The 15,522-nt window shown below is 30.6% G+C and overlaps 2 protein-coding genes across 4 annotated transcripts in view; one reads left to right on the top strand and one right to left on the bottom strand.

The window, feature by feature from the left end:
* Positions 1-999, top strand: part of LOC106462787 (persulfide dioxygenase ETHE1, mitochondrial-like) — a 24,576-nt gene extending 23,577 nt beyond the window's left edge. The window contains exon 6 of the mRNA XM_022390373.1: positions 596-999. Coding sequence (XP_022246081.1) covers positions 596-660 — 65 coding nt within the window. The 3' untranslated portion in view covers positions 661-999. The remainder of the gene's footprint in view (positions 1-595) is intronic.
* A 1,225-nt stretch (positions 1,000-2,224) lies between these two features.
* Positions 2,225-15,522, bottom strand: part of LOC106462836 (splicing factor U2AF 35 kDa subunit-like) — a 33,956-nt gene continuing 20,658 nt past the window's right edge. The window contains exons 5-9 of one of the 3 annotated variants that reach the window (XM_013922803.2): positions 12,639-12,710; positions 6,202-6,335; positions 3,418-3,441; positions 3,175-3,270; positions 2,225-2,569 (exon numbers count right to left, since the gene is read on the bottom strand). In XM_013922803.2, coding sequence (XP_013778257.1) covers positions 2,410-2,569; positions 3,175-3,270; positions 3,418-3,441; positions 6,202-6,335; positions 12,639-12,710 — 486 coding nt within the window. In that variant the 3' untranslated portion in view covers positions 2,225-2,409. The other 2 variants (XM_013922811.2, XM_022390395.1) reach the window with 2 other exon arrangements.

Here is a 15,522-nt window from a genome sequence, read left to right as displayed (position 1 = left end):
ATGATGAGGTGCCTTATGTATTCAACAATTCACTAATCCCACTAATTAATGATGAGGTGTCCTATGTATTCTACAATTCTCTAATCCCATTAATTAATGATGAGGTGCCCTATGTATTCTACAATTCCCTAATCCCACTAATTAATGATGAGGTGTCGTATGTATTCTACAATTCTCTAATCCCATTAATTAATGATGAGGTGCCCTATGTATTCTACAATTCACTAATCCCACTAATTAATGATGAAGTGCCCTATGTATTCTACAATTCTCTAATCCCACTAATTAATGATGAAGTGTCCTATGTATTCTACAATTCTCTAATCCCATTAATTAATGATGTGGTGCCCTATGAATTCTACAATTCACTAATCCCACTAATTGATGATGAGGTGCCTATGAAAACTAGTGACTTTGCCCAAATTTCTAGTCAGTTCTTCACATACATGTTGTAATAGGAAAAACAACACGAATGTAAGGGTTCATTGCTACACTAGAGGTGGTGGCAATAGTACATAAAAAAAATACCAAAAGATGAACAGTTATCTGAAACATTACATTCCTAAAGATTAATACCAATTTATTTATCCTCTAGACCAAGCTGTCCCAGCAAATATGGTGTGTGGACTTCACGATGTTGATGAACAACAATCAACATAAATGGAAAAAACCGTGATGATAATAAATTCATTCTTCTTAATGATTAGATGGACTTGTTACAATAGTGAAAATAAAGCTATAATGCTAAGTTATAATTGAAAGTTTTAAAAGCAGTGTATTCTTGATTACATGGTTTTGTATTATCAGACTGATAAAGAACATTGGTTGTGTAGTGAACCAACACATATAGTGGAGATCTTGGAATGTTACAATCAATCTACGATGTATTTTTGTAATAAAAATTCTTTGTTAATCTTCAATCTTAGGACTGAATCTATAACCTAAGCAGTGTTACAATCAATCTACTATGTATTTTTGTAATAACAATTCTTTGTTAATTAACAATCTTGGGACTGAATCTATAACCTAAGCAGTGTTACAATCAATCTACGATGTATTTTTGCAATAAAAATTCTTTGTTAATTAACAATCTTGGGACTGAATCTATAACCTAAGCAGTGTTACAATCAATCTACGATGTATTTTTGCAATAAAAATTCTTTGTTAATTAACAATCTTGGGACTGAATCTATAACCTAAAGCAGTATTGCAATTAATCAAAGATGAATGCTTGTAATACATGCTTGTAATGAATGCTTGTGTTAATCAACAATCTTGTGAAAATTTATAACATAAACACTGGTGTTAATTATTTTTAATTTGGTTTGCCAGAAAGCTACACAATAATGCACTATCTGTACTGTGCTTGCCACAAGGATTGACCCTGAGTTTTAGCATAACAAGTCTTAAACTTACCACTAAACACCATGTTTAATACCTACAATATCAGATGCTTAAATACTTAAGGAAGTATAATTTTTTTCCATAAAAATATAAATGTACGAACCAAGTCAAGACATCAGCAGAATATTTTTTCTCTAGAATCACAGTAAATATTCTGATATCAGTAGAAAAACATCACAAAAACCTTACTCCCAATAAGGTGAGTGATATAACATTAGGTAAATGAACATTATAAAATCAACTGGAAGTTAAGATTTAACTGTTTAGTGAATCACCTTGCATGAATTTGTTAGAGAAAACACACACACATATATTTTGTCACTACATTTACATAAGTTTCACAATAGACTGAACATAAACAACCGTGTAATGACACATTAAGCTACTACTACAACAATCTAAATGTTTTTAATAATCGATCAAACTAGTTTCTTTTTAAAACTGTAAAATGCATAATGCTGACTGCAAATTTTTACAGCGAAAAATCATCAAACATATATTTAAACATGGGCATTCCTTGTGTGTGAATAAAAATGTAAAAATCATAATAAAAGTTTGGTGTCTATAAATTTATTATTTTTTTCAAATCAACTCTTATGATTAAAAAAATTCTAGTTGTCTTATTCTTCTTTTGTAAATGCATACTGAAGTGTTTTTTTTTATTTTGATCTTCTTTTGACAAAATTATAACTTTTTTTTTTGGTGTTTTCTGCATTAGATCTTTTTTAATCCCTGATACTGTTAGGTTTTATAGTTAAATTTAAAGTTCACACGTCAATTTATTTCACAGTTTATACAAAATAACAAATCAGAAACATTATTACAGGTTTCTCTAAGATGTCAAATGCTTATTTTATTCACTCAGAATCTTACATTTAAAGAACATTGAAAATAAGAATCGGGGGTTTATAATTCAACAACTGCTATAGTATTTTACAAATGATTGGACTTGAAAAATTACACTGAAATTGGGGGGAGGGGGGAATGTCAAATTCACCCATCTTTTCAAAAACGTCCTACTCTTTCTTCTCTGTCTTTACGATCTTTTTCACGACTTCGAGACCTCCGGTCCCTTCGCTCCCTACTTCGACTTCGGCGCTTCCGCTCTCTACTCCGAGAACGACGATTACGGTCATAACTCCTAGACCTTGATCTGGAACGGGACCTTAATATTAAAAGATAAATGCTGATTAAAAAAGTTGAACTTTTATATCAGCTCTTTCCTCTGTAGACACAAATATAAACTACTTTCTTTATACACCAGTCTCAAAATTACCAAAAAAAGCAAATGCAAAGAAAATTATTCTACTGAGCTAATGAAAAAACTGCAAGCAAAAAAATTACTGAAAAACTGGTAAATTATTTTATTGGTTCAATAACAGACTACACTTTTAGGATTTAACATCTTGTAAAAATTACTGAAAAACTGGTAAATTATTTTATTGATTCAATACAGACTACAGTTTTAGGATTTAACACCTTGTAAAAATTACTGAAAAACTGATAAATTATTCTATTATTTTAATAACAAGTTACAAATTTAGAATTTAACATCTTGCAAAAGTTAAATGACTGAAAAGCTGGTAAATTATTATATTGATTTAATAAGAGACTACCAGTTTAAAGATTTAACATCTTACAAAAAAAAGTACAGACTAGTATATCAATATCGTACATGAATATGTTATACACAGCGTTTTATTATTCTCTTTCTTCTCTGGCTCATTTTTCATGATATTTTTTTAATATTAATTCTCTTAATAATCTTACATTCTCTTCCTTCTTCGTCCATACAACTCACGCCGGAGTTCTCTCGAAATGGGTTTCAAATGCATAAAGTTACAGAATCCACTTCTTGTACATTCCCTGGAATAAAAATATCCAAAGATCAGTGAAACGTTTATGTTCTCAAGTTTATTAATTGTACAATGGGTAGAGTCAAATACATTAAAAAAAAACTTAATCAAGAAATTACCTATATGTAAGAAAATTTCTACAAAATCAGAGACTTACCAATTTTGGGACATGTTGCTCAATCTGAGGATTGAGAAGATACAAGGGAGTTCAGTTTGTTGTTATGTTACCTTCATACATCAAATTTTGTAATATGTTTCTACATTAAATTGTGGTACTGACAACGTGTTACTTATTAAGAGGTATAAAAGAAAAAAGTTTTTTCACTCTTTACAAAAAATGTATCAAAATTAAAGATATTGAAGTAATTAATATCCACCAAGTTTAAAGTTTTCATAAATTAGCAGTTATGTGTTCTATTACTTAATTGTTAATTTTATTATATATACAAATAATAAAAATAACAGAAACTTGTAAAGTACATCAAACAATCTAAAAAATTAATTTTGTAACATTTTTAACTAAACTTTTAATTATGTGACAAATAAAGTTGGAGACATTTCTTAAAATTTGAGATACAGAACAGATATAATGAATTTATAAGTACCACATAAACTACAAAACCACTGAAGCTTATTATATCACATACTTTATTCACAAGCAAGCAGCAGCAACAGTCACATTTTGAAATGTGAAAAATACTTCTGTTAAAAGCCTTTTCCAATTTAAAGTATCCATTTTAACACGATTATATTTTTCTCAAAAAATTTTATTCTCTAACAATTAAAGCTTTAGTAAAAATAATATTGATTTGTATTCAAAACCAATGTTTTTAATAACATGACAAAACACTGTTCATTAGGCTCAACTCTTCATATTTCTCACGTTTCTTTTAAGTTTTACCAGAAACAGCAATGTTGTTATTAGCCAACTCTGGAGGAATGACACCACTATAAGACTTATAATTACGATATCATTAAGAACATTTCCAGGTTTTCTTAACATAAAAATCCTCTTTAACTACCACATTTATATATAAACAACTCTCCCAATGCTAGGCTTATTTTTTGGTACACAATAAAAACATTTAATATTTCATTACTTATCTGAATTTTTGAAACTTGAAACTGATAAACTTAGGAAACTTTGATGGGGAATACCATTTCTTCATGGTGGTACAAAATTCCACACATGTGGTTAGTATCACACTTTTCAAGGTTAAAACAAAGGTTATATAGTGTGTCCCACGCATGTGCCCATGACTGTGAAAGAATGTTTAACCTGCTTTTATTGTTTTATATTAGCAGGAAATGAACAGTAAAGCAACACTATGAACACGAATAATAAAAACACTTGTATTACTATAAGTTATTCTTACATGTAGCTTACAATATCTCTTCAGAGTCATAAGAACAAAGTAACATTTAATGTACATTCGTGATATATTAAAATTAAGTTTAGAATTTTAATAAATTGATTTTCTCAAAGCCGTCAACTGCCCTTGAAAAAATCAATAAAAAATTTAAAATGTACAACTTGAAAATAAATGTTAGAAATTCACTCTCTTTAATAATAAATCACCAGTTATAAAATCTTTATTTATAACGTCTCTCAACAATATAAAAAAATCCAACTGTTTTCAAAATACTGTTAGTTTAAAACATGAGGCCTATAATGTTAAAACAAAACAAAACTTCTGTTTGATTTGAAAAGATACAAAAGTGCCTTACGATTTATAGTAATATATATATTGTTATAAGAACAGAAATACCAACATTACTTTTACAGGGAGGACTTTAAATTTAAAGCTTATATGTTAAAAACAGTTTCCAATTCCAGACAACAGGTAATGCTTATTAATTTTTATATCATCATCAGAAAGGTAAAAAAAATGCTACTCTTATACACCTTTCACTAAATATCCTAGCAATCACCATATCAGCAAACGACTCTTAAACCAACAACTCTTTCTATTAACACATAAAATCATTTTATGGGCCAACATTATTTTGTCTACTGCTTCAAAGAAAGCTTTAGTTGTGACATATCATCACAACTACCTTAGAGGGATTTCCTTTCTTACTTGTACATCTCTCAAAATATTAGTAACACCACCAGATGGTGCTGGTCTCAGTAGAAAGAACAAAAAGCTTTACCAATACCTCATATCAGTATTGTAAAGGAAGCCTTAACACCCTCACGTCTTTAAGGGGCTACGATAAAATGAAATAAATATTTAGTTTCTTGAAAGAAACCTCTGGAATAAAATGATTGTTCATATCTACCAAAATCTAACACACATACAACAAAACTTACAGAGTGATACACATATGCCGTAATAGTTTTTAATTATTTTTTATTATAAAAATTATATAGAGTAGAAATTTAGTAAAATAACACAAAGCATTATACTAAAGTTTTAACTTTTTTCAAAAGGCTATGAGAAGCTAAAACCTCTGAATGTTGCTGTTTCTACACCTACATGATCAAAGAAAACGGGGTGGCTTACACTGTTTAAAGAATAGAATGTTTATTTCCTCTGAAATATATTCTAGAATATATTCTATTACTGGTATAAAATTATATTAAATCTTTTAACTGTACTCAATTTTAACAGAGCCCAACAACAGTTAATATTTTATCTATAAAATATTTATATTTTATCTACTTTCACTATCTGCATAAATTATAATAATAATAATAACCTCAAAAATAACAACACAGCTCTTCTGATGGCTTTAAAATTAAATCTAAAAACTTCACCTAATGTCTGATATACCCATTTTCAGGAATATCTAAATGATTTTAATATAAACTAAGAGAAGCTTAAATATAATTCCAAACCTTCACCCTTTATAATTTCTACTGCACCCCACCTCCATTCATACACAAAAAATAACTTCAACCACTAATAATTTTGCATAGAGACATGAAAGAATTTACCCCATTTCATACTGTCGACAACAAGCTTCTCTGAAGTCTGTCACTGGAGAAAGTTCAGCATAGACAGGTCTTCCTGCAAACCATCGGTTGTTTAAATCTGCCACTGCTTTCTCGGCATCTTCTTCACGTCGAAACTACAAAACATTAGTGTTTAGTCAACAAGCTAATGTGACGTTTAAAGCTTTAAGCTAGTCATTAATATCTAACACAAATATTAAACTGGTGCAATACAAATGAAAAGCCTAATAATTTTTGTAATTTTCAGAAAGTTATATATTTGAAACATGGTTAACATAAAATGATCTGTACAACAGACAGATTTTGGACTTAACACTCCAATTATTTTAAAATATTCAGTTATAGCTCACCAGCAAAAACTATGTTTTCAGAAGTATTAAGTACTTTGTTTAGTATTCTCAAATTATCTACTTTTAATACTCAGTGTAAAAAACTGAAAATAGGAATGGGTGCAAGCAGTCATTTTCTATGTAAATTACAACCTAGTAATAATGTGTGGAATTAAATGTAATAATCATGGTATTTTTTGTTTACATTTTTTGTAGCTCCTATGTTATTAGGGGCCCATTAACCAACAAAGTCTTGAATCCTCAACCAATTTGGTGCATAACTAGTTTAGGACAATGTGTGTAAGAAGCCAACAAGGATCAAGGACAGCCAGTAACCCTAGGATAAACAAATATGGATGCAAATAAAACCATTTCACTATCTTCTTCAAGGTAATGCTAATCTAGTAATTACGTAGCTTACAGTAAAACTACCTTCCTCAGTAGGTATTTAACTACATTCATAGATGGTACCACTTCAATACATCAAAAAGAAAAAACTTGATTAAATCAACATATATATAAAAAGCACAAAAATCTGTGTCTCTGTCTGTTTGTCCATTATCTAACTACTCCTAGGATGCTGGGCTAGTCTCAAACAAACTTTGTGGGATAATAGTTTTGAAAAAGGGACACGTCAATTGGGGGGTTCACAATCCCATCCCTTCCATTATTGCTGTTATTGAGTATTTATTATCTTTGATGTAAGTTGACATTCACTATAGGGATATTAAAGATAAACATGAGGATAATCTTACTATAAAGATGATCCATTATGTGGCTCAGTTACTGTAGTTTTTTGTAAGGCAACTGGAATCTGTCAGTGTACAAGCTATATTGTATAAGGATTTTTTCCTGTGAAGGGAAATAAAAAAGCACCTGAAATTGGGTACATTTCCATATTTTTTTATAAACTTTTGGTATGCATCACCCAGAGTTGGCTGGCTCAATTACCTTAATGTTTGCAAATAATTTTTTCTATCAACTAAATGTTATCTTAAGAAAACAAACAATACACTGTTTATCTGTACATGATCAAAACATTTTTTTTCTCATAATTTCCTTTTCCATTATTCAGTCAGTACATTTAAATGTATTTTGAATAAGCAGGATATTCAACATTTAAAATGTTAAGCTGTTTAAGTTATTTTCAAAGTCCAAACAATCAAGTTCCAAAGTTTTTCAAATTAGTAATTTGTTTGAATAACTAGTAATCTATCCATAAGCCCCTCACTGGTTTAGCAGGATAGAAATTCCCATCTTCTCCTTATGAAATTAGACATCCATTCATTTTGACATCAAGTTCATCATGGTTCCATTCACCATCCATAAAGGCTTTAGTGACAGTCCTGTAAGCCATGGCCATGTTTACATTGAATCAAAACATAGAAATAAATTAACTTTCATCAATTATAGTAGCATTGTTCAAAGAAGCATAACAGTTCTGTTTGTTAAAATTCATTGAGAAATGAGTTCTCTTGATAAGGCTTCATTAGGATACAAGATTTCTCACTGTTAAGCTTCTTTGGGATGTAAGATTTCTCACTGTTAAGCTTCATTAGGATACAAAATTTCTCACTGTTAAGCTTCATTGGGATACAAGATTTCTCACTGTTAAGCTTCATTGGGGCATAATTTTCTCACTGTTAAGCTTCAATGGAATATAAGATTACTCACTGTCAAGCTTCATTGGAATATAAGATTACTCACTGGACAAGCTTCATTGGAATATAAGATTTCCCACTGTTAAGCTTCATTGGAATATAAGATTTCCCACTGTTAAGCTTCATTGAAATAAGAGATTTCTCACTGTCAAGCTTCATTGGAATATAAGATTACTCACTGTCAAGCTTCATTAGGACATAAGATTTCTCACTGTTAAGCTTCAATGGAATATAAGATTACTCACTGTTAAGCTTTATTGGAATATAAGATTACACACTGTCAAGCTTCATTGAGACATAAGATTTCTCGCTGTTAACCTTCATGGAAATATAAGATTACTTACTGTCAAGCTTTATTGGGACATAAGATTTCTCACTGTTAAGCTTCATTGGAATATAAGATTTCTCACTCACAAGCTTCATTGGGACATAAGATTTCTCACTGTTAAGCTTCATTGGAATATAAGATTACTCACTGTCAAGCTTCATTGGGACATAAGATTTCTCGCTGTTAAGCTTCATTGGAATATAAGATTACTCACTGTCAAGCTTCATTGGGAATAAGATTTCTCACTGACAAGCTTCATTGGAATATAAGATTACTCACTGTCAAGCTTCATTGGGACATAAGATTACACACTGTCAAGCTTCATTGAATATAAGATTTCTCACTGTTAAGCTTTATTGGAATATAAGATTACTCACTGTCAAGCTTTATTGGAATATAAGATTACTCACTGTCAAGCTTCATTGGGACATAAGATTTCTCGCTGTTAAGCTTCATGGAAATATAAGATTACTTACTGTCAAGCTTCATGGAAATATAAGATTACTTACTGTCAAGCTTCACTGAGACATAAGATTTCTCACTGTTAGGTTCATTGGAATATAAGATTTCTCACTGACAAGCTTCATTGCAAAGAAGAACAGCATACAATAAAACAGAACAGATAACGAAAAAACAGGATATGAACCACTTGAGAAAAAGAAGCTTTCTTATCCATCTGAATAATAACACAGTCAAGTTAGCACACAATTCAATACAACCTTGATACCCCTGTTAAAAGCATTCAAATTGTTGACTAAAGTCCTAATAATGAAGAACTAAATAAGCAGATAGTAAACCATCTAATAACAACTAATTACTCATTGAATTTAAATGACAGTATCGTAACAACTATTAAATAACTAACCTGATCTCCTAAAGATTTAAAATGTAACACTGTTTTTCATTTGTTAACAACAATCATTCCATTTCTAGCTTAAATGTCTCTGCCAATAAATAGTCTGCTTGAGAATTTGTTTGTTTGCTTCAAGTAAAGCACAAAGCTACAAAATGGGATATCTGTGCTCTGCCCACCATGGGTATTGAAACCCAGTTTCTAGCTTTGTAAGTCCACAGACATACTGCTGTGCCACTGGGAGAGCTTGTTTGAGATACGAGCCATTTCTTTATAAGCCCTTCATTAGCTCTCCAAGCTAGGAATTTCCAATTCACTTCAGTATTACTTCTGTCAGTAATTCTTTCTCCATTCAGAAAGACTTTAACCCTTTGGATTCTATAATCAAATTTTTTCAACTTGACATTTATAGATGTTTGGTACGACAAGCAGATCTACCCCGTGTCACAAAAACTTTTCCTCGTAGTGCGACAATCAGAATTTCCCGCCTTAGTACCATGTGTGCGTACGTCAACGAGCAAAAGTGCAACTAGTGATTGTGATATTGAAAAAGCTCTAAAAAAGGTCAAAAATCTAAGTTTCATTTGCTAGTGGATAATTGACACTTTTTGAGAACCCACCCAAAATTCAGTTATGCACTCAAAGGGTTAATGACAAAATGAAAGGGATTATACTGTTTGTCAAAACCATGTTTAGATCATAAAATACTTTAACTTTCATCAATATATAGTAGCAAAGTTCAGAAGAATACAAGAGTTCTCTCACTTAAGTTTAACCAAGATAAAAGGTATGTGCCTTATTAACTGTAAAAGTGATAAATCAATGCAGTTAATTTTTCAGATGAGGTAGGCATAATGCATTATCAATAAATATGTGATATATTTAAAAACAATAACTATAAACTAAACACAAATTTTACAAAAAATACAATACTCAATGATAAAAACATTTATATATCACATATATTCACACTCAATGAACTTGGATTGCTTGTTGTTTTCTACATTGATTGTGAAAAGATGGAGAAACTTTATCCTGTCACTTGCTAGTTTGTACTTACTAAAATCTGTCTACATATCAGAAGATGGTACAGAATTAGTCCACAGATTACTGATGTTTAATTGGTAAAATATTCCAACATATCAATAAAGTCACGTATCATTAAAATCTTGGAGATGCATCGTTAGTCCACACAAACTTCTGTACATGAACATCCAACATTTTAATACTTTCTTGTCACTGTCAAGAGAATATAAATATCCTATACCACAATAAATGCTACTTAAAAAACATTTCAGCTATTACACAATGATACAAACCTTGTTGAGATATCAAGTGTTTCTACGATATTTTTTTATGTAACCAACTACCATACTAGGGAAAGCTTGGAAAGTATTAAGCTTTTAAAGTGATATAAACCTCGAGATATCAAGTGTTTCCATTAGATTGCTTCATTGTAACCAATCTTCTCATACTAAATAAAGCTGGGAAGTAAGAAGCTTTTAAAATGATGTAAACCTTGAGTTATCAAGTGTTTCCAAGCATTGTTTCATTGTAACCGGCTTCTCATACTAGATAAAGCTGGGAAAGTAACAAGCATTTAACATGATGTAAACCTTGTTGAAATATCAAGTGTTTCCATAATATAGTTTTATTGTAACCAGTTTATCACACTCAGTAAAGCTAACAAGCTTTTAGAACATGATGCAAACCTTTTTGAGATATCAAGGGTTTCCATGATACTGTTTTATTGTAACCAGCTTATCACATTGGGTAAAGCTAACAAGCTTTTAACATAACATAACCTTTGTTGAGATACCAACTGTTTCCATGATATTATTTTATTGTAACTAGTTTATCATACTAGGTAAAGCAATGAAGCTAACAAGCTTTTAATGTGGTGTAAACTTTGAGATATCAAGTGTTTCCATGATATTGTTTTATTGTAACCAGCTTATCACATTGGGTAAAGCTAACAAGCTTTTAACATAACATAACCTTTGTTGAGATACCAACTGTTTCCATGATATTATTTTATTGTAACTAGTTTATCATACTAGGTAAAGCAATGAAGCTAACAAGCTTTTAATGTGGTGTAAACTTTGATATATCAAGTGTTTCCATGATATTGTTTTATTGTAATCGGCTTATCACACTGGTTAAAGCTGGAAATTTAACATCATTTGGTTTATTACACGCGGATATGCTCCGTGTAGAAGCTGTGAGGCTCAATAAACCTATTTTAGTTTTATTTGTTAAAGACTTCTCAACCAAACATATCAGTGTTATCCATTTGGTTACTAACCTGGATCCACTGTGTACTCAAAGTTTTTGCATTAAGTCATATTTTTAACTCATGAGTACATTTTGACCAAGCATCATACAAGGACTAAATCTATTATAAATTATTAGGTTATTTTTTTCCCACATATCACATATATATATATATATATATATTTGATTTAAACTATCAAGAGAAACATGAATAAATTATCTTAGTTATATAATGTGGTAACAGTAGAGATGCATCCAGAGTTCCACCTTAATCACCTGTTTCTCACTTCATTCTTACCACTTCTCATGTGATGTGATTATAAACTGTATAATCTAACAAAGCAACATAACACAGCAACATATTATTGCAGGCTGCCAATGAAAACATTATAAAAACACATTCTGCTTATTGTTAGAGATAGAAGTTAAGTAACATTATATGTGCAAGCGTAAGTAATCTTTCAGTATGAATACAAAACAAATATATCAATTTATATCAGTATTCAATCTAAAACACATTTAGAACATCTATAATGATATACTACATTCCACATAGGTATCCTAAACATAGCTCGGGTTATAGAGGTTCTATCACAAGGACATTAACAATACTTATACAAGAGTGTGCAAATTTAAGGTTGATGTCATATTCAAGCAGTAAGAGATATGCAGTTGTAATCACCCAATAAGTAGAGAAAATTTTTAAAAATCTTAGCCAGGGCTAATAATGAACAGGAGTTAAGAATAAAAGAAAGTCTATTAATTAATAGATTTAAAACCAGGCATGAATGAACAGAATAGTGCATTTGACCTATTACTAAAGTTATAAGTGTTAGAATATCATGTTTCTAAAACTTCTTGGCTAACTAATACAATGTTTACCACATGCTGGACTAGACTTAGTCCAGAAGTTTGTAAGTTCTCACAAATAAATAAATCATTTGATTTTTTGGAGTTATAGCTTCAAACCTTACCTTCACATAAACATTGCCAACAAGATGATCTCCAAGATTGTCACACACATTCATCTCTTCAATCTCTCCATACTGAAACATATTTCATAAAATTACAAACAGCATTAACCTAATTATAAAAGCTTATTTTCAACACATCTATAATATATATCTTATAAAACCAGCTCTCAGAAACAAATAACCAAAGTGTAATTAAAGAAGTATATTTAAGTGTCTTGAATTTGATGATGTAGTACCTGACCACAAGTTTGTATGTATTATTGACCTTGAGCTTTTATATGTGATCTTTAGAAGTTAATCACATCAAAAGTAAAGATATAGGGAAATCAAAAAAATTCATTTTTATGTAATTTCACACAAAAATAAAATTAAAACTTAATTTATATTGGAGTCTTTTGGAACAAATTAACTATAGCATTATTGAAATGCCTCTCTACTCTGGAGTCTTTAACTTAATGAAAATGCAGAAGTATTCAAAGAAATTTGGAATGTAATCAAGTATAGAAACAGAAGTCGTACTGAAGAAATCTGGAATATAATCCAAGTACAGGAACAGAAGTCCTACTGAAGAAGTCTGGAATATAATCCAAGTACAGGAACAGAAGTCCTACTGAAGAAATCTGGAATATAATCCAAGTACAGAAACAGAAGTTGTACTGAAGAAATCTGGAATATAATCCAAGTACAGAAACAGAAGTCCTACTGAAGAAATCTGGAATATAATCCAAGTACAGGAATAGAAGTCCTACTGAAAAATTCTGGAATATAATCCAAGTACAGGAACAGAAGTCCTACTGAAGAAATCTGGAATATAATCCAAGTACAGAAACAGAAGTCCTACTGAAGAAATCTGGAATATAATCCAAGTACAGAAACAGAAGTTGTACTGAAGAAATCTGGAATATAATCCAAGTACAGAAACAGAAGTTGTACTGAAGAAATCTGGAATATAATCCAAGTACAGAAATAAAAGTTATCCTGAAGAAATCTGCTAATGAATACTATTTCCTAGGCAAAACCAGAAGTTTAACCAAGAGTGATAAACCACACTGAGTTTCTTTTGAAGTCTGCATTACATGTTTTATTTTGCTTTTAATATAAATAGAAATTAAATGCAACAGTAAAAATTTTTCGTTATTCAACTAGTTAAAGTTGACAATTCAGATACTGTTTGTATGTATACTCTATTATTATACTCTATGTATAATGCTGCTATATTGCCAAAACAAACAACTAAGTTTATAAAATGTACCTTCTTTACAGACTAAAGAGGGTTTAAAGTCAAGCACCAACTGTTACAAAGCATAAACTTATCAACTAAGGCTTGTGTATCTAACACATATTTTAATAGTTTGAAAAAATCTGTTTTACTAGCATGTATTCTATTATTTTCAGTATCAATGTTGGACTAGAAGCAGATAAGTTTGTGACATTACAATACAATGTTATTACTACTATGCCATACATATATATATATATATATTTCAAAGCAAAATTTGGTTTTTATTATTTATTATAATTATTGACAATTTTTATTGCACAACCATATGGCAAATAGGAAAAAAATATTACTGTTGTTACACTAATATTTGTTAGGCAAGTATTATGGTAGCATCAGTATAATTGTCTGTGTATGCTAGGGCAACATCAGTATTATTGTCTCTGTTTGCTAGCTTTATGTTAGTTAAGATAAGTATTATTTTCTATATGTACTAGGCATGTGTTAGTGTAACATGTGTATTGTTTGTGTGTGCTTGCCTTGTATTAGTGTAACATCAGATTTACTGTCTGTTTTTGCTTGCCATGTGTTAGTGTAACATCAGTATTATTGTCCATGTATGTTAATCACATGAACAATATTAATGATGTTACACTAATATGTGGCTCACAAACACAGGCAATAATACTGATGTTACCCCAACATTAACACATGGCTAGCAAACATAAATAACTATGGTCAATTTTGAGGATTTTGCAGGTTGTCCAGAGGTCAACCTGGGGGTATTCTGAGTTTGTCCATCAAAGAATTGGACAATCTAGAATATTCACAAAATACACAGTAAAAACATGATATAAAATTTGTTATATTGTAATTCACTCAGCCATCAACTTCATTAGTGTGAGATGTGTCCATAATTAGAAAATGTTACCTGACAATATCAAAATACAAAATAAATCTAAGTTACTCGTTTTACTTTCTAGAATGAAGGCACATTGTAACAGATAATCACACTTTATCAATTTTTACACCCAAAGTTAAAACACAAAGATGTAAGCAGGAAAAAATAAAAACTCTGAAATCCCACAAAGTGGACTATGAGCACATAGTTCCAGTAAATCCAGCTGGGGTTTTTCAGGGTGCCATGAGTCCCTCCTAAAAATTTTGAAAATTAGGTGCCCTCATTTTCAATCGTGAGTATGTTTGGGGCATAAGATATGAATATTTTCAGGTACACTGTATCCTGTGAAAAATCCACTTTTTCTCCTCATGAAATGGTTAATCTATCCTGGTTCATTACCCATGAACAATAAATAGTCAATCATCGTATTCCCTAAGTTAGTAAATAACCTTATTTAACCAGCCAAGTTCCTGGGCATGAGAGAGGTGGCCATAGCTATATCACACAGCTCATGTGCAGTGGAATGTTCCGTGGAGAGAAGCCAATGAGGGAGTTGCATTGTAATTATATGTCAGACCATTTGTTTACAAAATATCATGAGCAAGTGGAACATCATCACTAGCGTAGGCTAACCCCCCCCCCAATAAAACAGTTCAGATCTCCAGGCCATTTATATTTCTTGCTTTACTATCCCTTATAATAGCACTAAACTCAATTAGCACAACTGGAAAAGCATCATGTTACAATATGTGTGTGATCAAATT

The sequence above is a fragment of the Limulus polyphemus genome, unplaced genomic scaffold (genome assembly GCF_000517525.1).
Source record: "Limulus polyphemus unplaced genomic scaffold, Limulus_polyphemus-2.1.2 Scaffold48, whole genome shotgun sequence".
In the NCBI taxonomy this organism is placed as follows: Eukaryota; Metazoa; Arthropoda; class Merostomata; order Xiphosura; family Limulidae; genus Limulus; species Limulus polyphemus.
The sequence above is the reverse complement of the archived record's forward strand: the minus strand, read 5'-3'. Positions and strand labels throughout refer to the sequence as shown.